The sequence below is a fragment of the Ahaetulla prasina genome, chromosome 4 (genome assembly GCF_028640845.1).
Source record: "Ahaetulla prasina isolate Xishuangbanna chromosome 4, ASM2864084v1, whole genome shotgun sequence".
Taxonomy (NCBI): domain Eukaryota; kingdom Metazoa; phylum Chordata; class Lepidosauria; order Squamata; family Colubridae; genus Ahaetulla; species Ahaetulla prasina.
In genome coordinates, this window is record NC_080542.1 from 71,591,051 (window position 1) to 71,610,807 (window position 19,757).

A 19,757-nucleotide genomic window follows, 5' to 3' on the forward strand; every position below is an offset into this window, starting at 1 on the left:
GATCAGTTGCCCAGTGCTCCATGATCATTCAATTGTCATTTATAATCTTCTCTGCCAGATTTTCAAGAAAATAAATTGGGCAGCTAGCTGCTTGTTGGGTTTCAAATTCGTGCAAATCTGAAACCCTGCAGCAGGCAGTCCTTTTTCTCTCAAAGCAGCTGCCTGCTGGGAATATTTCAGCTAGAAAGAGCTGAACTTCTTTGGCAGTCAGCTTTTTTGTTCCATCTGCTTAATGATCCAGGTGATCACTTAACAACTGCAACTGGAAGTGCTAGGGTTGTAGTCTTTGAGTGGAATTGTCATGTGATGTTTCGCTTAATGATTGCTTTGCTCAAAGACTAAGGCTCCAATTGTGCTTGTAAAGTATTTCTCAGCCACCTACCTTCACAGGATTGTTGTGGAGAAAATAGGAGGGAATAGTATTAGGTATGTTTGCTATCTTGAGTTATTTACAAAAATAATAAAGGTGGGATTTAAATAAAATAAAATATGTATAAAATGCCAGGTAAAATAGTACCAGTATTTAAAATAATGCAATTTTTCAACTAAAATAATCTTTCATACTCAAGTATGTTACATCACAACATTGTTTATTATGTGACTTTTTACAATACAAACAAAAATACAGAAATGCAGTATATGAATACAGCTAAATATAGAATGGTGACTTTTCTAAAAAGGCCATGATTCTCATTTCCAGACTGCACGCAGGTATAAACAGTTGGTGGTTAAATCCACACTGTTTTCTAGAAATGACTTATAAATGCATTTTCCTGCTACTTACCATAAAATGTAAAAGGAGAATTAAAAGAAAATGTTTTATTTACTGGTTCCTATCATATGGAAAAAAAACCTACATTCTATTTAGCAGGGCCAATATATGGAAATATATCTAAATTATATGTTATTACAAAAATGAAGCAGTAATGAAATCCATCGGGCTAAAGCAATTACTAAATGAGAATAGCATACATTTAATGAATCCCAAACAAACAAAAGATTGTTATAAAAAGCTTTTAGGTGCCCCATAAACCTATAAGTTTGTCTTTCCATGTCTATTTTTAAAACAATGGAAGTGTCCAAAATAGGATCAACTGTGTTAGACTAAATTACATTGTTATATATGACGTATTGAATGGAATTTTATATAACAGACGCATAGTTCATATTATATTATGGCAATGTATCCTTATGGAAAATTTTCCCAAGTCCTTATATATTGGAATATTCTGTAAACAAATCAAACCACCAGAATATGATTGTACAACAGAAAATTTCTTTACATTTAAATGATTTCTGTTCCTTTTTTGTATTTTGTTAAAAAAAAAAGTACTTAGAGCTGTTTTCCTAAGCTTACAACATTCTAAACAATTCAAGGCATTCTCAAGTGCCATCAAAATTAACACAAAAACTTGTCATGCTGATAAATCCAAACATATGGATACAAACGGTGCAAGATTGGTTAAACAGATCCAAGACACACTGATGTCCAAGGGTAGAATATTGGCAATTAAACAAAACTGGTGGTCTGCAAATCTCTTTAAAATATCTTCCCTTTCTTTTTGTTTTTTTCCAAAGTTCTGGAGGAGAAAAAAGAACTCATTAGATATATTAGACACAGTATATTTTATAATCAATATTCTCTTTGTATTATTATGCTATCTTATACATCTAATATTTCCTTTCCCAAAAATTGTGTTCTGAAAAGCTGTCAGTACTGAACATTATGCAAATATAGTGCAAAGTAATATTGTTTTTGACTAATAGTTTATAAAGGTACAGACTTGTAACAATAACAGTTATAAGAGAAAAATGGCCATAAATTATGTAGATTATGGCAGGAAACATAAACAGGCTGATGTAATTCCAATCTTCAAGAAGGGGAAAAAACGGATTCAGGAAACTACAGACCAATCAGCCTAACATCAATACCTGGGAAAATCCTGTAAAAGATAATCAAGCACTTGTGAGTACCTAAAAACAAACAAAGCCATTACTAGAAGCCAGCATGGATTTATCAAAAACAGATTGTGCCGAACAAACCTTATTGCATCCTTTGACAAAAGTGGTTAAATTAGTGAATAAGAGAAATGTGGTGGGTATAGTTTACTTAGACTTCAATAAGGCATTTGACAAAGTAGACCACAACCCATTTCTTGGTGGATAGAAAAATGTGGGATAGACAGTACCACCACCAGAGGGATTCGCAAGTGGCTGACCAACCACACTTAGTGTGTAGTCCTCAATGGAACTACATCTACATGGAGGGAAGCATGCAGTGGGATACCTCAAGTTGTTTTATATCCAGGGCTCTTCTATTTCTTCAAATAATCTAGATGAGGGGATAGAAGGGGAATTCATCAAATTTGCAGATAACAACAAGATTGGGGGGAGGAAGGAATAGCTAACACTTTAGAAGATAGAGTCAAGATTCAGAAGGATCTTGATAGACATAAACACTGGGCCCTATCCCACAAAATGCAATTTAGTGCTGAGAAAAGGTCCTGCACATAGGAAAGGAAAAACCAAATGCACAAGTATAGAACAGAGGTACTTGGCTCAACATTAGTAACTGTGAGAGGCATCTAAGTATCTTAGTAGTTCACTCACAAGAATGAGTATTTAATATGAATACCAAGTACTCTTCAATATCTTCATAAATGATCTAGATGAGGGGATAGAAAGGGAATTCATCTAACTTGCAGAGACACCAAACTGGGGAAAATTGCTAACACTCTGAAAGACAGACTCAAGATCCAGAGGGATCTAGACAGATTTGGACCCTATCCAACAAGGTGCAGTTCAGTGATGAAAAAAGAAAGGACCTGCACTTGGGCAGGAAAAAACAAATGCATAGGTACAGAATAGATGGCTCAACAGTAGCAGCTGAGAGAGAGCTCCAGATATGGGGTCTCTCTCACAGCTACTACTGCAGGAGTGTGCTGCAGCTACCAAAAAAGCCAATGAAATCCTAGGCTGCATCAGTGAAGGATAGTTTCAAGGTCATGTGAAGAGATAATATCACTTTATACTGCACTGATGAGACCACATTTGGAATACTGCATCCAGTCCTGTTCATCACAATACAAAAAATATGTTGAGACCCTAGAAAGAGAGTAGAAAACAACAAAGGTGATAAAAGATCTGCAAGCTAAATCATATGCTGAATAATTGAGGGGGACTAGGTATGTCTACTCTACAAAGAGGAGGACCAGATATAATAGCAATCTTCCAGTATTTAAGGGGCTGTTACAGAGAAGATGAGGTATTATTCTTCAAAACACATGAGGGCAGGACACAACATATGAGTGGAAGATCATTAAACAGAGATCCAACCTAGAACTAAAGAGAACTTTCCTGATAATGGGAACAATTAATCAATGGAATGGCTTGCTTCTAGAAGTTGTCAGTACTTCATTACTGAGGTTTTCAATAAGAACCTGGACTAAATTTGTCTGGAATGGTATAGGTTATATGCCTATAATATGATAAATAAATAATTATATGATAAGATATAGGTCTCCTGTTTGAGCAGAGGGTTGGACTAAAAGACCTTCAAAACTCTTTCAACCCTATTATTCTATATATTAGAAGAATATGGCTATAAAAGGGATGGCAATAAAGAACTTGAAATGGGAATGAAAAAGACAAGAGTTTTTTGATCAGGAAAAAATTATCCTTGTTAAGAGAACTTTTAATCAGATCGTGTTTGTATTTTTAATAATTAGTTCATATAAATTAAAATAAGGCTAATTCATGAGAGGGATACAAATATATTATCTTTAAAAATACGGCAAACTTGAATTATAGCTGACAGGTATACAATTCTATTTGTGTCAGCCAAAATAAGCAGTCAATTTTTAGATACATTCCAAGTTTTGGTCAGACAAATTTGGTCTATGCAAATAGGATTGTAGGATTCAGAACAAGACACTGTTCTATGGAATGGGATTCTGTCTTTATAATTCAAAATCATACCATCAGAAAGACCAGAAAATTACCTTGAAGAATTCTGTTGTTCCAAAATACGTTGCTGAGTTTCCCAATTTGACTTTTCATCTTCAAACTGACGTCGTTTTTCCTCCAGTTCTTTGTGTTGGGCCTCCAAATTCTTTTTCATTTGCTCATGACGTCGCTGGAGCTAAGGAAAAACATATTAAATATGGTAACTCATTTTTGATTAAAAATTCACTTTAAATTGTATTTTTTTAAAAATTACTTTTCAACAATACCATATGCACCATCCTTGCAATGCTTGAGAAGCCTCATTCTCTAAGCCTCGTACAATTTGGAAAAGGAGGCTTCTGAAGCAGGGCGAAAGTAGATCCTACTTAGAGGATGGCACAAGGTGGCTTTGGATCAGTAGTGGGTTTCAATTTTGTTCGCTACTGGTTTGCTCATGGATGCACGCGCACGATGCTTCTGTACATGTGCAGAGACATCCGGGCAGGTGGGTGGAGCCTCCCACTGATGCCACTACCGGTTTGCCTGATTCGGGGCGAACCGGTAGCAACCCACCACTGCTTTGGATGTATCCATAGCAGAGAAAAATGGCAAAGGTAAGTGGGGTGCTTTACACATGCTGATGGGTTGGGGGAAATCATGATTGGTCTACAACAGACCTCACACACTGTCTTGAAGTATCTGCTTTCCTTAGGTGGCACTCCATCTGCTTAACAACTGCAACAGAGAGGGTTGAGATTGCAATCATTGAGCAAAGTGACCACATGAACAACCATTTCACTCAACAACTGAGATTGCAGTTCCAACTGTGTTTGAAGGTTGAGGACTTCTTATAATTTTTACTATCAAAAGGCCATATAACTGAAAATGCCTGCACAGATTTTTGTAATGTATGATAAATTTCAGTATCATCTAACTATGGGTTAGTACATGCCTTCGGATAATCTTGACTCTTGGTGACTGCCTGAACAAATCCTTGATTTTCTTTGTAACATTTTCAGAAGTATTTTGCTTCTGCCTCTTTTCTAAGGTTAAGAGAAAGTGACTGGCCCAAGATTACCTAGCCTGCTAAGTGTTTAAGGCAGAGTTCATAATTTCTATGTTCTGTCAGTTTTCTAGCCTGGTGCCTTGACTACTATGGTAGAGTGACTCTTCCCATCAGTCTAACAGCTCTATAAAAACTTAATAAACTATAATAAACAAGATTTTAATGGACTAAAACATGTATCTCCACCAATTTCTGCGAAATTCAATATAATTTACCCCTGGGTGGACTATTAATTTTCCCAAGGAGCCACATGAGAAACTGGGACTATTGTGGAGCTGTTGGGCTCTTCCCAACCCCCAACCCTACCTACATGCTAGCCCTAACATACATGGTGTCTTTTCTATACTCTCAAGCATAACCTAACCCATACACCACTCTACACCATCTCCCATTAGTGTGATATCTCTCCCATATTTCTGTGACCTTCTTCAACTCCCCCCAATAGGTCCTATCTTTGGCATGCATCTCCACAATACAACCCCCACCCTGTTTTCTCAACCTATGGTGTCCATGGGTCCTACCTGATTGATACTTCTTGTTAGGAGGAATACAAGTGGTCCTCAATTTAAAAGCATAATTGAATCTAGAATTATGATTGTAAATCAATATATTAAATGATTGGACCCAATTTTCCAGTGATTATTATGTGAATGCTGCAGTTATTAAGCAAATCTATTTTCCCCAATGGACATTTTTTGCTGGAAATTGTAACTGACAAAAAACATATTGTGGTCATATGACTCTGGGACAGTGCAAACAGCTATAAAGGAGAGCCGCATGTCAAGCACCCAAAATAAAATCATGTGACCATTAGATTAACAGAGTTGGAAGGGACCTTGTAGATCATCTAGTCCAACCCCCCTGCCCCAAGCAAGAGGGCCTACACCATTTCTGACACTTGACAGTCCAATCTCTTCTTGAAAGCCTCCAGTAATGAAGCTCCCACAGCTTCCGAAGGCAAGCTATTCCATTGGTTGATTGTTCTCACTGTCAGAAAATTTCTCCTTATTTCTAGGTTGAATCTCTCCTTGATCAGTTTCAATCCATTATTCCTTGTCTGGCCTTCAGGTGCCTTGGAAAATAGCTTGACCCCTTTTTGGCTGCTGCTGCACATTAACACAGTTAATATTTAACTGGTTGTCCACTAAGACTCCAAAATCCCTCTCACAGTTACTACTATTAAGCCTGGTTTCACCCAGTCTATATGCATACTTTTGGTTTTTCTTGCCTAAGTGTACGACTACTTTTCTCTACATTTAATTTCATTGTTAGATAGGGCCTAGTATTCAAGTCTGTCAAGATCTATCTGGATCTTGAGCCTATCTTAGTTTAGTTTAGTTTAGTTTTATTAGATTTTTATACCACCCTTCTCCCGAAGGACTCAGGGCGGTTCACAGCCAGAATAAAATAATAACAATATACAGATAAAAAGAAATTAAAAAACTTATTATATAGTTGGCCAATTCTAAAACAATTATAACAGTTAAAACCCCTTAAAATTTGTATCAAAAATTAAAATTCAAACCCTTAAAATATCAAGATATAAAATTCCTAAGCCAGTCCCGCGCGAGTAAACAAATACGTCTTCAGCTCGCGGTGAAAGGTCCGAAGGTCAGGCAGTTGTCGCAAACTAGGGGGAAGTTCGTTCCAGAGGGTAGGGCCCTCCACAGAGAAGGACCTTCCCCTGGGGGCCGCCAGCTGACATTGCTTGACGGACGGCACCCTGAGAAGTCCCTCTCTGTGTGAGCGTATCTTCTAGGACAGTGATGGCGAACCTTTTTTGGCACATGGAAATTGTATGCACGCTTGTCAGGCAACTCTGGAAAAGCCGAACTTCTGGGTTGTAGCACGCATGCACACCCAACCGGCTGCGCATGCTCAGGCCAGTTTTCAGCACTGCCATGTGCGCCAAGGGATTGCTGTCCAGAAAAAGCTGAGCTTCCACATTCTGGTGCGCATGTGCACTTGACAACCAGCTGGCCGCTGTGCATGTGCACAATGGTTTTTGGCATGCTGTGTGTGTGAACGACAGCTGATTGAAGCACGCACATGCATGCCAGAAACCCGTAACACAGACAGGCAAGGCTGTGTGTGCTGGGCAACATGGCTTCATGTGCCAATTTGGGCACGCCTGCCATAGGTTCACCATCATGGTTCTAGGGTGTTCTGTACTTATAACTTTGATTTTTCCAACCTAAATGTAAAACTTTGTTTTTCTCCCCTTTAAAATTCATTTTCTTGGATAGGGCCCATTGTTCTAGTTTGTCAAGATTTTTTGGATCCTGAGCTTGTGTTCTGGGGTGTTGGCTGCTCCTGCCACTTTAATATCATTTGCAAATTTGATGAGTTCCTTTTTATTCTCTCATCTAAGTTGATAATGGAGATATTGAAGAGTACTGGGCCTAAGACAGAACCTTGTGGTACCCCGTTTACTTCCCTCCATGTAGATGTACACCCATTAAGGACTAATCATTGAGTACGGTTTGTCAGCCAGTTACAAATCCATCTGGTGGTAATGCTACCTATCCCACTTTTTTATAGCTTACCAAGAAATAGCCTGTGGTCTACTTTGTCGAAAGCCTTGCTGAAGTCTAAATATATTATATCCACAGTATTTCACTGGTCTACTAATTTAGTCATTATATTGAAGAATGAAATAAGATCGGTTTGGCATGATGTGTTTTTAACAAACTTATGCTGATTGCTAGTTATTACTTTACTCATTTCTAGATGTTGGCAGATCTGCTTTTTTATTATCTTTTCCAGTATCTTCCTGGGTATTGATGTTAGACTGATTGGTCTGTAGTTTCCTGAGTCTTTTTTTTCTTCCTTTTTTGAAGATGGGAACCACATCACATTTTTTGAAGATGGGAACTCTTTTCCAGTCCTCTGGTAGTTTTCCAGTGCTCCAAGATTTTTGAAAGATGTGGTGCAGTGATTCTGAGATGACATCTGCCAGCTCCTTGAGAATTCTGGGATATAATCCGTCAGGTCCCAGTGGTGGCGCAGTGGTCAAGAGTGCAGTACTTAGCTGTGGTGGCACATTGGTTAGAGTGCAGTACTGCAGGGTACTTCTGCTGACTGCTGATTGCCAGCAGTTCAGCAGTTCTAGTCCCACTGGCTCAAGGTTGACTGAGCCTTCCATCCTTCCAAGGTCAGTAAAATGAGGACCCAGATTGTTGGGGGCAATATGCTGACTCTGTAAACTTCTTAGAGAGGGCTGTAAAAAGCACTGTGAACCGGTATATAAGTCTAAGTGCTATTTCTATTTCTATTCATCAACATCAGATAGGTGTTTCCATATTATTTTTGCTGTTGCTTATTTTAACTTTTGTTCTAATCTGCCTTTTACAGTTATGTTTTTGGTAGGTTAGGCTATAGTTTCTTTTTGCGTGAAGACCCATGCAAAGAATAAGTTAAACAGCTCTGCTTTCACTCTATTGCCTGTTACTTCCTTGCTGTCTTCTCTCTTTAGTGGACCGATTGTTTCCTTGACTTTTTTCTTGTTATTTATATGTTGGAAGAAACTTTTATTATCTTTGACTTTTGTTGCAAGTCTTTGTTCATTCTGAGCTTTTGCTTTCCTGACTTCATCTTTGCAGATTCTGGTTATCTGTTGATATTCTGCCTTAGTTGTGTGTCCCTCTTTCCATTTTTTGTACTTGTCCTTTTTGTCTTTCAATTTGTCAGAGAGATCTTTGTGCAGCCATGCTAGTTTCTATTTGGATTCCTTGTTTTTCTTTCTCAGTGGTATTGTACTGGTATGGGCTTTTATGATCATACTTTTCAGAGTTTCCCAAGATTTTTGAGTTCTTTTCCCCTCTAGGATTTTCAATCCTTCCCAAGTGCTGAGTTTATTAAAATCAGTCCTTTTAACATCTTAGTCATTATGTTCTATTGCTTGTGTTTGTTTTACGTTGAATTCTAGTATGATATGGTCACTCTCACCCAGGATTCCTGCAATTGCAACTCCCTCTATCACTTCTTCTCTGTTTGTAAGAAGTCCAGTATGGCTGTCCTTCTAGTTCCCTTCTCTACCTTTTGGACAACAAAGTTGTCAGCTAGGTTGGTTAGGAACCTATTTGATTTGTCACTTGGTGCACAATTAGCTTTCCAATTGATGTCAGGGTAATTGAAATCCCCGTTACTATTGTGTTTCCTACATATATTTGTTCGTTGGTTAGCAAAAAGGACATCTATTTTTTCTGCTTGATTGGGTGGCCTATAGTATACACCTATGGCCATGTCATTCTTTTTTTCTTTTATATTGACCGATATGCATTCTAGGTTTTCGTCTTTGGTTTCATGCATTTCTGAAGGAATATAGTGGTCTTTTACATACAGTGCAATTCCACCTCCTCTTTTATGGGGTCTGGTTGTTTTTTTTCTTGAAGAGTTTGTATCCTTATATCAGTATGTTCCAGTCATGGATTACATCCCACCAAGTTTCTGTTATTCCAATTATATCATATCTACCTTCATATATTAATAGTTCAAGTTCACCCTGTTTGTTCCCCAGACTTTGTGCATTTGTATATAGGCACTTGAGATCTTTATATCTGACTCTGGCTATGCTTCGTATGTTTCCTATTTGATGTTTGAGTTTGTCTATCTTCCCATCCCTCCTTATTTCATTATTTGACTTGCTTTCTAGGGGTTTTTGCTTGGAATTAGGTCCTGGAGATCCTAAAGATTGGTCACCCCCCCCCCTCAATTTTAGTTTAAAACCCTCTTGATAAGTTGAACCAGTCGTTTTCCAAAAAACATTCTTCCCAATCTTTGTGAGGTGCAGCCCATTCCTTGCCAAAAGCCCATAATGGAGATAGTACAGACTATGATCCAGGAATCAATTTTTTGGGAACACCAACCCTTTAGCCAGTGGTTCACTTCTAGAATTCTTTGTTCTCTTACTGGATGTTGTCCTTTCATTGGCAGTACAGATGAAAAAAACTACTTATGTACCCAAGTCCTTGACTTTCTTGCCTAGCTGCTCATGCCATTCAATATTATTTTCAAGTCCTTTTTTGTGTCATTTGTCCCTACATGTAGTAGTAGAAAAGTAGTAGTAGTAATCTGTGGCCCTAATTATTTGGTTAGGTTCTCAGCCACATCCTTGATTATTGCTCCAGGAAGACAACATAGATTGCATGTCTGGTTTGCAGATATCTGATTCTGTTCCTTTGAGAATAGAATCTCCTATCACAAACACTCACCACCTTCCTTTTTTAGGGGGTACAGTCTGGGGTGCTTTTCTGTTTATCCCAGGTGAGTTTGTTGATGTGTTTCTTTTCTAAGTGTTTTCATGTTTTCTTTGAGGGGGAGGTTGTGGGTCTGAGTATTTTCAACTAGGGGAAAAAATCGGTTGCTCAGTTTTAATGGAGCTGCTTCTGATTGGATTAGATTGGGCAGCAGGGGTTTGTTAGATATGTGCTGCTTCTTTCTTTGATTATTGTGATTCCTTCTATGTGTGACATGCCTCCATTTGTCTTCCTCCAAGGGTTTATCAGCAGGGTCAAACTCTGGGAATTATTTGTTCATTATTTGGTTCAATTTGGGCATAGCTTTCTTGCATATGTTGGAGTTTGGCTAGAGCTGCCTCTAGATACCTTACGTTTTCCTCTAGTAGTTCCCATAGCTTATATTTAATAAATGTGTAATTTGGGTGTTCTTTGGGCATAAGCACATACACAGAACATAAACTGCATACCACAATAGTATCAGTCACCTGTTCCATGAATTTATTTCTTTTTGTTGGTTCTTTTAAGGGTAGAAAGTTTTGTATCTTTTTTAAAATCATTTTTTTCTGCCATTTTGTGCTTGTTTTTATATTTTATTTATTTTACTTGCTTACTATTATGTTAGTTTTATTTATCCCTTTCTTCCCTATATTTTTAAAAAGTTTTTGAGCTCCAGTTCCTCCATTTTATTTATTTGATTGATCTTTATTAATCCTATTCTTCCTTGATTTCTAACTTTCCACTGTTGTTCTTATTATCGTCTTTATTATTTGCCTATTTATTTATTTTTATTCTCTACCGGGGGTCTTCCCTCCTTGTCTGGAACCTCAGGCTTAATTTGTTGCCTTCACTTCCCTCACTTGCTGCTCCAGCTTTTTGTTGTTTTCTCTGCCAGCTCCCTTCTGTTCTTTGGTGCTCTGGTCCCTGCTCTGATCAGCTCTCTCAGCCTGCCATAAGATCAGCTCAGCTCTGCTGTCCAGTCTGCTTCACTCAGCCCTCCACTCACCTCCACCATCACTTTCCTGGTTGCTCTCTGCAGTGCTTTCAGGTTCTAGCTCACATGCTGCCTTGTGCTGCTACTGACTCTCTCTCCTCCGTGCTGTTCTGCTGCTCTAGAGCAACATGGCTCCCTTTTGCTGTCCATCACACTGGGGATGCTATTTTCACCAGCCAACAGCCTGGATGCTCCCCAGCAAACTCGTGTCTCTTCTCTTTTCTTCTCTTCCCTTGCTCCCTGCTCTGTTCTCTCACCGTTGTTGCGCCATCCTCAGTCGGCTGGTCTCTCTGCCCCACAGCTGTTTTTCCTCCCTGCTTCGCAGCTGGCCCCACTTGCTCACTGGCTTGTCTCTTTATTCGCCACCAGTTGGCTTTACTGCCTGCAGTTGGTTTGTCTTTCTGTTCATCTCACTTTAATGGGCCTCCGGTCTCTTGGTTAGGCCTCTCAGGTGCAGCTGGGCTTCTTTCTCTTTTAATTTCTCCAATCTTCCTCTCCGTTTCCTTTCTCCAGTCTTTTTTCTTTTTCTATGACTTGTCTTTCCCTCTCTACCTCTCCTCCTACTGTTTTATTTTATTTTAGTAACAACTTATCTGCCTGCGATGTGAACTATGCTTCCTCCATTGTCGCCATCTTGAATTGACACTGTGGGAGGCATGGGTTGTATCTTCAAAATGAGTTATACCATGTTTTCCTGAAAATGCGACCTACCCCGAAAGTAAGTCCTAACTTGATTTGTGCACCCAATATAAGCCCTAATTAAGACCCCACCCACTCCAGGGTGCTAGGTAAAAATATTGATGCGGGATGGAGCTGCCCTACTACTTACCTTTGGACAGCTGCAGCCAGGCCTCGGACATCCTGAAACCTGCCTTGCCAGCCCATTTCTTCTGTGGCCAGCAAGGCTTTCCTGAAGGCCTCTGTAGTTGTTAACAGAACTTGGGATCTATCTGGAGCTCTGTTATCGGCTGCAGAGGTCTTCAGGAAAGCCTTTTGCCAGCTGCAGAAGTTCCTGAAGGCCTCTGACAGCAAAAAGGAGGCCAGGTGCGATGTGCACAAGGGAGTCAGTGGATGATATCCACCCGAAAATAAAACCTGGTGCCTTTTTGGTGGGAAAAATATAAGACAGGGTCTTATTTTCGAGGAATCACGGTAGTTTTGTGGGATCCATCAAACTGTTTCTAAGTAACTGGTATTCAATTGAGGACTACTTGTACACAAACTTAATTTCAACTAAAAGCAATATTAAAAACAATCTTTTAGCTTCCTATGTATGATGGAAGAGAAGAGAGAATAAGATTAGCAATCATAGCAGTATATACTTTAAAGTGGTAGCAAAAAATTCAAACAAATATATATAAATGAAGCAACAGAATTATCCAGAATTGATTTGAGAATTACAAACTTCATTTATAGTAGCTTATTCTGACTTGTAAACTCAAAACCCAATATTTCTTTTGATTCAGCCATTCTATTGTAGATTTACTTTTGGGTTAGGATCACTGTTGTACTGCATGACTTATACCCATCCCCTAAACATTTGGAAACCAACCTACAAGCTTGAAGAACAAACCTTCACCTTCACTCATATGTTTCAGGTAACTGGTAGATAACATTTATGTTCTCCCATAGATTTTTTTTGTATAACTGAGATCCTTTGTTCCATGAATAATTATGAGCCATCCATGACCTGAAGTTGCTAACAACCAGTTGTATCATTCAAATGGTCTTTGGCCAACCCAAGAGACTACTTTTGTTTAATGCTTTCCTAATGGAAGACGCATAGTAATAATAGATCATAAGGAATGGCCTGCAGATCTTGAAAGTTCTCTGAAGAGAAGCTACATTATTTATTTCTGAAGACTACTGAGGTGTTTTTGGATTGAGGCATTTTTCACTTTCACAAACTTGTGAAAGAACAAACTTTATGGCGAGAGCAATATCAACTATCAGTTAATTGTCCTTTCATCTGACTCACCACTTTAGAACTGATCATTCTATAGTTTTACTACTTTTTCCAAAAGACAGTGAATATTAGTTCAACATATTCAATATAGATTTGACACAATTTCCTGTTTTATTTAACCAGAATCCCTATTAACAGAACTTAACTGATACTCATCACAACATTGTAGGTTACAATATTGCAAGATTATAAATAATTCTAAAACCTTCACAAATGTTTACCATTGTACATGCCATGACAACTTATGTTAAACAAATCCACTCTTACTGTAAAGCAAATAATACTGTACATATTTAACTAAAAATAAGAGCCACTGAATTAAATGAGATTATTACAAAGTAAATACATATACATAAAGCACATATTTTGCTTGTTGAGTATGTATTTGTCCTATATCTCTGAAAACATCAGGATGTAACTGTCTCTGCCTTTGTGAGGCAATAATTTTTGTGCATTTATGAAAAAGTAATTAATTTTACAAGTGAGACACTTTATTTTTATAAGCAATTAAAATTAATGAGGACTAAAAATTAAATTCATATTTAAATAATATTTTTGTTCTAACTTTCTTTTTGATGTATGGTTCCTGGTTAAGTGGTATTTACATATTACGTGCCAAACATATATAAATGGACCACATTCAAATGTTTCTGGGGGGAATTGGCAATTCTTGTTACCAAAACAAGGAAGCCAGGAAGTACAGAGTAGTTTTGGAATTTGTTCATTCATTTTTTTAAAATCTAATTTTTCTTTGATAGAGAGAACATATCCTTTTCCTTTTGGATTCTTTCTGTATTTATGGATGACTGTTTTTCTTACTCTGACATAAACCTTTATCATCATGTTTAAAAGTCTTTTAATAGGATATTGACCACATTTATTGTCTTGTTTTACAGTCCAAAGTCTAATCCATTGTCAGGAAAATAAATCGGAAATTCAGCTTAACACATTTATTGTTCCATTTTATCATTCCAGAATCATTAATCCCCTTCCATCAAAATAGGCTAAATGTTTCACAAAAGCCTTTCCAGTTATATAGTTGTATTATCTCTGTGTCTTGCCGCTTGGTGCAGTGACACACATTTGTTGTAAGAAGTTATTAGGAGTTACGCTCATCTCTCATGGTACATAGGAAATTACTCTGATTTTCCTTACATAGATGCTTATCCTTAGAGTAGCGCAATCACTGTTAAATACTACATTGCTTCTAATTATTACCTTATTCAGTTGATGCTAGATTGCAATTTTTTAATCAAGCTATACATACCTCAGCTTCAGAGTCTTTCAGTTTCTGAACTTTTTCTTTGACCTTCATTTCAAATACCTGCTCCATTTCCATTTCCATTTTCTTCATTTTTGCCACATGCTCCCGTCTTTCTTCTTCCATTTGTGCCAGAGGGCTCCTGGAATAAGTCAAAACAGACAATTATATTCAATATTATTTTACTTCATTGGGGAGAAACATAACAGACATACATCAATAATAATCAAGCAACATTCTAATATGAAGTAACCCAGTGTTGAGACACAGCTAACAAACAGAATTTAAATGCCTCACTTTATTGTGTACTATACTAAAAAATAACATAAAAAGTTAGTTTAGGAGAGAATGAAATTATGATGGTCTACTTACAGTAGTGTAACAAAAACAATAATTCTAAAATGTTAAAAATATATGCAGGGCTAGTGGGTATTAATACCATAAGTATATAATGGACATCCTTAAGAAGCAGTGTACTGTGAAATAATCTATCTAAATGCTCATCGTATCACTGTTCGTCAGTTGGTTTAACTTGGAACCAGAATTCTGTTGCTATTCCTCTTACATTTACACACACACACACACACACACACACACACACTTTGAAGTCTGTGATACCAATTAATCTGTAGCCATCCAGTCTGTTGTTAGGTTTTTGTGATAAAAAAAATGGTATTAATTTAGTTGGTGCCACAATTATAGCAGGTTATATAACTTGGTAATACATTTATATAATAGCAGCTAAGAAAGAACCCAGGAAAAAAGGGAGAATGAAAGGGCAAAAAAGAAGATTGAGAAATAGTTATCCAATCAAATCTAAATAGATTGACAGAAATGAGAAAGAAAGAGACTGAACTAACATAGGAAAAAAATAGTAAGCAAGTATTAGAGAAGACTGAGGAAAAGTAATCAGACAGATATATTTGGAACATGGTACCCTTAAATAAGTTACAATTAAAATTCTTTGGAAGGTGCCAGTATGGGGAAGAATGTGGTCTAGATTCTCAAAGGGAAATTATTCTAGGTGTGCCTTTTACTATTACTATAGCAGTATGATATAGCAATTTAACAAACATTTTAGAAGAAAAATAGAGAATTTTCTTGATGTATTGGATATTATCCCCAAATAAAATAGACTGCAATGTAAGAATAAGAATTTTCAACAATCCTCTTGAAGTGCTTAAGAGCTGTATTAATGTCACTGCTTCTGGAAAAGAATTTGGATTTTGAATTTGTGCATGAATAGGTACAACTGACAACAGGGTTCTAAAACTCAGCCAATAATTTTATATTTTTGATATACAGAAGTGTCTCACAAATAAGAGTGTACAACGTGTTTCATTTTGAAGTGTTTCAAGCATAAAGCTTCTTGAAACTACTTGTCCTGAACACGAAAGCTATCCCAAGTTCAAAACAAAATATTTCAAACATTTCAACTTGAAACATTCTGGAAATTTATTCATTTACTTTATTTAAAAGAATTTATATGGCCTACCACTCACTCTCGGTGGTTCTGGGTGGCTTACAAAAAATAATACTTGAAATTGACCAAATTTACATTCTAAACAATTCAAAATGAATTATTTTTCATAGAAATTATTTTAAGAATCCATATCATAAAGAGGTACAAACAGTAGAAAATGGTCCAGATTCTAATTTGAACATACCAAAATCATCCTACAAATTCAATCTCATCTTCATAAGACCACCAGAATTATACTATGCTGACATTTCTTAAATGATTTTGTTTAAAATTGTAATTACAGTAAAGCTTCAGATGTCTACTAATTTTCTATTTTCAAAATTAACCAGCAATGTAAGGAAGAACTGAATCAATCTAAATCAGACTACATATCTTGGGTAAATTGATTGAAAAAAAAAGAGAATACTTTTGTTTAATAATACCTGCTTGAATATTAAAAAAAACCCCAAATGATTCTTATCCCCTACCAATATCTATACAGAGAGAGAGAGAGAGAGAGAGAGAGAGAGAGAGAGAGAGAGAGAGAGAGCCCTCTTGAACTCAAAATATTATGATTACGATAAATCACAAAACAGAACAGCCACTTCAATCAGAAAAACCTTAACTGCTAGTTTTAGTTCAATGAGGACAAAGCAGCAAGTGAATTAAACAAATTCAAATGGAGAAGATGAAAGGTAAAATGACAGAAAGAATGTATTATTTACTAAATTATTATATTGGGAAACTAAAAATATAGAACTAGAGAATGAAGAAGTCACAGGAATCCTGTAAACAATGAAGATTTCATGAGAACAACTACAGAGTTAATATGTTCTAAACTAAGTTTAATTGAAATATTTTGTACCAGAAAAGTAAAAGTATATTAAAATGGATTGATGTATATAGCAGGGATCCCCCTCCCCCGCAACATAACAATTTCATTATCTGTATAGTCCTTTCTGCAGACTGTTATTAGATTATAGTTTCTAGAATCCACAAAACCATCAACCCCAGTTGATCATCTACCAGCGACCAAAGCCGTCTCCGTGCTGTAACGGGTGGAAACCGGACTGGAGCAGGTCTAGATAGACAGTTTCATCCAGGTGCAAGGGAAGCTGATATGCCACCATACTCTCTACAACCTTCGCCGCAGCGAAGGTTGGAGACCGACGATAATTACCTAAAACAGCGGGTCAGGAAGGCTTCTTAAGGAGGGCCTCACCACCGCCTCTTTCAAGGCGGCGGAAGACACCCTCCACCAAAGAAGCGATCGTAATCGCCTGGAGCCAGCCTCGTGTCACCTCCCGGTGGCCAGCACCAGCCAGGAGGGGCACGGGTCCAGTAAACACGTGGTGGCATTCAACCTACCCAACAACCTGTCCATGTCCTCGGGAGCCACAGGGTCAAACTCATCCCAAATAATGTCGCCAAGACCACCCTCGGCGTCTCACCGCATCACGCAATCTTGGTCCAGACCATCCCGAAGCTGAGCGATTTTATCGTATAGATAACGTTAAACTCCTCAGCCCGTCCTGCAGCGGGTCATCCGCTCCCCTGATGAAGGAGGCGAGTCACCGAAACAGGGCGGCGGGCGGTTATCTGCCGATGCAATGAGGAGGCGTAGCTACGCCTCGCTTCCCTCAATGCCACTAGGTAAGTCCTAGTATAGGACTTCACTAGTGTCGATCAGCTTCGAGCAGCTGAACCTCCAGGAACTCTCTAGGCGTCTTCTCCGGCGCTTCATCCCCCTCAGCTCCTCGGAGAACCAAGGAGCCGGTTGGGCCCTGCGCCGGGTTAGAGGCCGCAAAGGCACGACTCGGTCTAAGGCCCCCGCCGCGGCCCGTTCCCAGGCCGCAACAAGTTTCTCGGCCGAGCCGTGAGCCAGACCCTCAGGAAATGGCCCAAGCTCCGTCCGGAACCCATCCGGGTCCATCAGGCGCCTGGGACGGAACCAACGTATCGGCTCCGTCTCCCTGCGGTGGTGAATGGCGGTCAGAAAGTCCAGGCGAAGAAGAGAGTTAATACCATAAGTATATAATGGACATCCTTAAGAAGCAGTGTACTGTGAAATAATCTATCTAAATGCTCATCGTATCACTGTTCATCAGTTGGTTTAACTTGGAACCAGAATTCTGTTGCTATTCCTCTTACATTTACACACACACACACACACACACACACACACACACACACTTTGAAGTCTGTGATACCAATTAATCTGTAGCCATCCAGTCTGTTGTTAGGTTTTTGTGATAAAAAAATGGTATTAATTTAGTTGGTGCCACAATTATAGCAGGTTATATAACTTGGTAATACATTTATCAAAACTTTCTAATAATTCTATCTGATGCTCCATAAAGAACTGCTACAAAAATGGGTACGAGGAGGAGAATTGAGCAAAGAATATACAACTAGCATGTTTCATTTAACATTATTCCTGAATTGCCAAATTGGAATTGATATCAATTAAAGAGGGAGAAAAAGCTAATTTACTGAGATTTCTTTAAAATTGTTTTCCCTTTCCCTAATCTCTGACAATAGATATTATAAAACCTAAGCCTTGAAAAGTAATAATTCAGACAAATTAGCTAAATATTTGACAGAAATAGAACAGGATATAGTATATTTCACACTCTTTCAATACACACACTGTGTACTGAGGAAAAAGGGGAAGGTTTTAAAAGATGTTTGGGCAGAGAAATACCACATTATAATGATAAGCAATACTGCTTAATTACTTGTTCTCTGTATTGTGCAAAAATTGGATGCATGTGACCATTTGAACACAAAGCAGAATAATAATTATCATATGAACACAAAATCAAAAGATGAGTTTTTGTAAACCAGTTCTTCTTTGTCTTCACAAGATAGTGCTTTTACATGATCAGATAACCTCTTTAACTTAAAGAGGTAAGAAATAAGCTTGACATGTTTTCATATAATAGTATTAATAATGTATTTTATATCCAATTATAGCCAAACCAGTTTCTAGACTGTGAATAAAGATGCTCTTTAGTCCTCATAAATATTTAACCATGTGTTAGGGAAATTTTAGAATAAAAGAAACATTAAAGCAAAATAAAATGCACAAGCTGAAATTAAAGTTTTAAAAGTTACACTTAACATTAAAAGCCTTTTTTAAAAAAATTCTTAAGTCTTTTGAAAAATGGAAATGACCACTTACATGCCTTCAACTGTGTCAAATCTAAAAAACAAAAAATATACAGAAGCTTAGCATGCTTAAATAAAACCACAAAAATAAAAAGCAGCAATTAAAAAAAAGCAAATTCATTATGGATTTGAAGCTCTGCTGTTTTCTATGATCTTCTTAAGCAAGATTTCCATCATAGTGGTAGATAGTTAGTTAAAGCTAGGCTTTAAATATTCTGTTAGTCAAGTGTTGCACATAATTAATGCAACTGCTATCCAAAGGTTTCAAAACTCTTTGCCTATGTTGGTATGCTCAAAATTATGCATCCTTTTTAAAAAGAGGACTAAATATTCATCTAATTAATTATTCAAAATAAACCTCAATTTACAACTCTCTTTAGGCCTATGTTACTTGCAAGTATATTAAAATGCAATATTGCAGGCATTTCATTTGACTGACTACATCAAATGGAAAATACTGACAATAATTAATTTCTGATTAACACTATAAGTAAGATACAATAAGATACAAATAGCAACTCTTGTCTTGGTAAAGCAGAACTCATACTTCATTACTGATTAACAAAGCCAGAAAAAGAACTCAAGTTTAACAGTATACAATGACTGCAGGTTCAATCATTGAAACAAGTTCGGCACAAACTTAAAATATTCAATA

General features: G+C 37.4%; 1 protein-coding gene across 2 annotated transcripts in view; it reads right to left on the reverse strand.

Annotated features, from left to right (window-relative positions):
- Positions 1-573: 573 nt before the first annotated feature.
- SEPTIN7 (septin 7) overlaps positions 574-19,757 on the reverse strand; it is a 96,870-nt gene continuing 77,686 nt past the window's right edge. The window contains exons 11-14 of one of the 2 annotated variants that reach the window (XM_058184226.1): positions 19,116-19,136; positions 14,476-14,611; positions 4,002-4,141; positions 574-1,580 (exon numbers count right to left, since the gene is read on the reverse strand). In XM_058184226.1, the coding sequence (XP_058040209.1) occupies positions 1,541-1,580; positions 4,002-4,141; positions 14,476-14,611; positions 19,116-19,136 (337 nt within the window). In that variant the 3' untranslated portion in view covers positions 574-1,540. The remainder of the gene's footprint in view (positions 1,581-4,001; positions 4,142-14,475; positions 14,612-19,115; positions 19,137-19,757) is intronic. The other variant, XM_058184227.1, reaches the window with a different exon arrangement.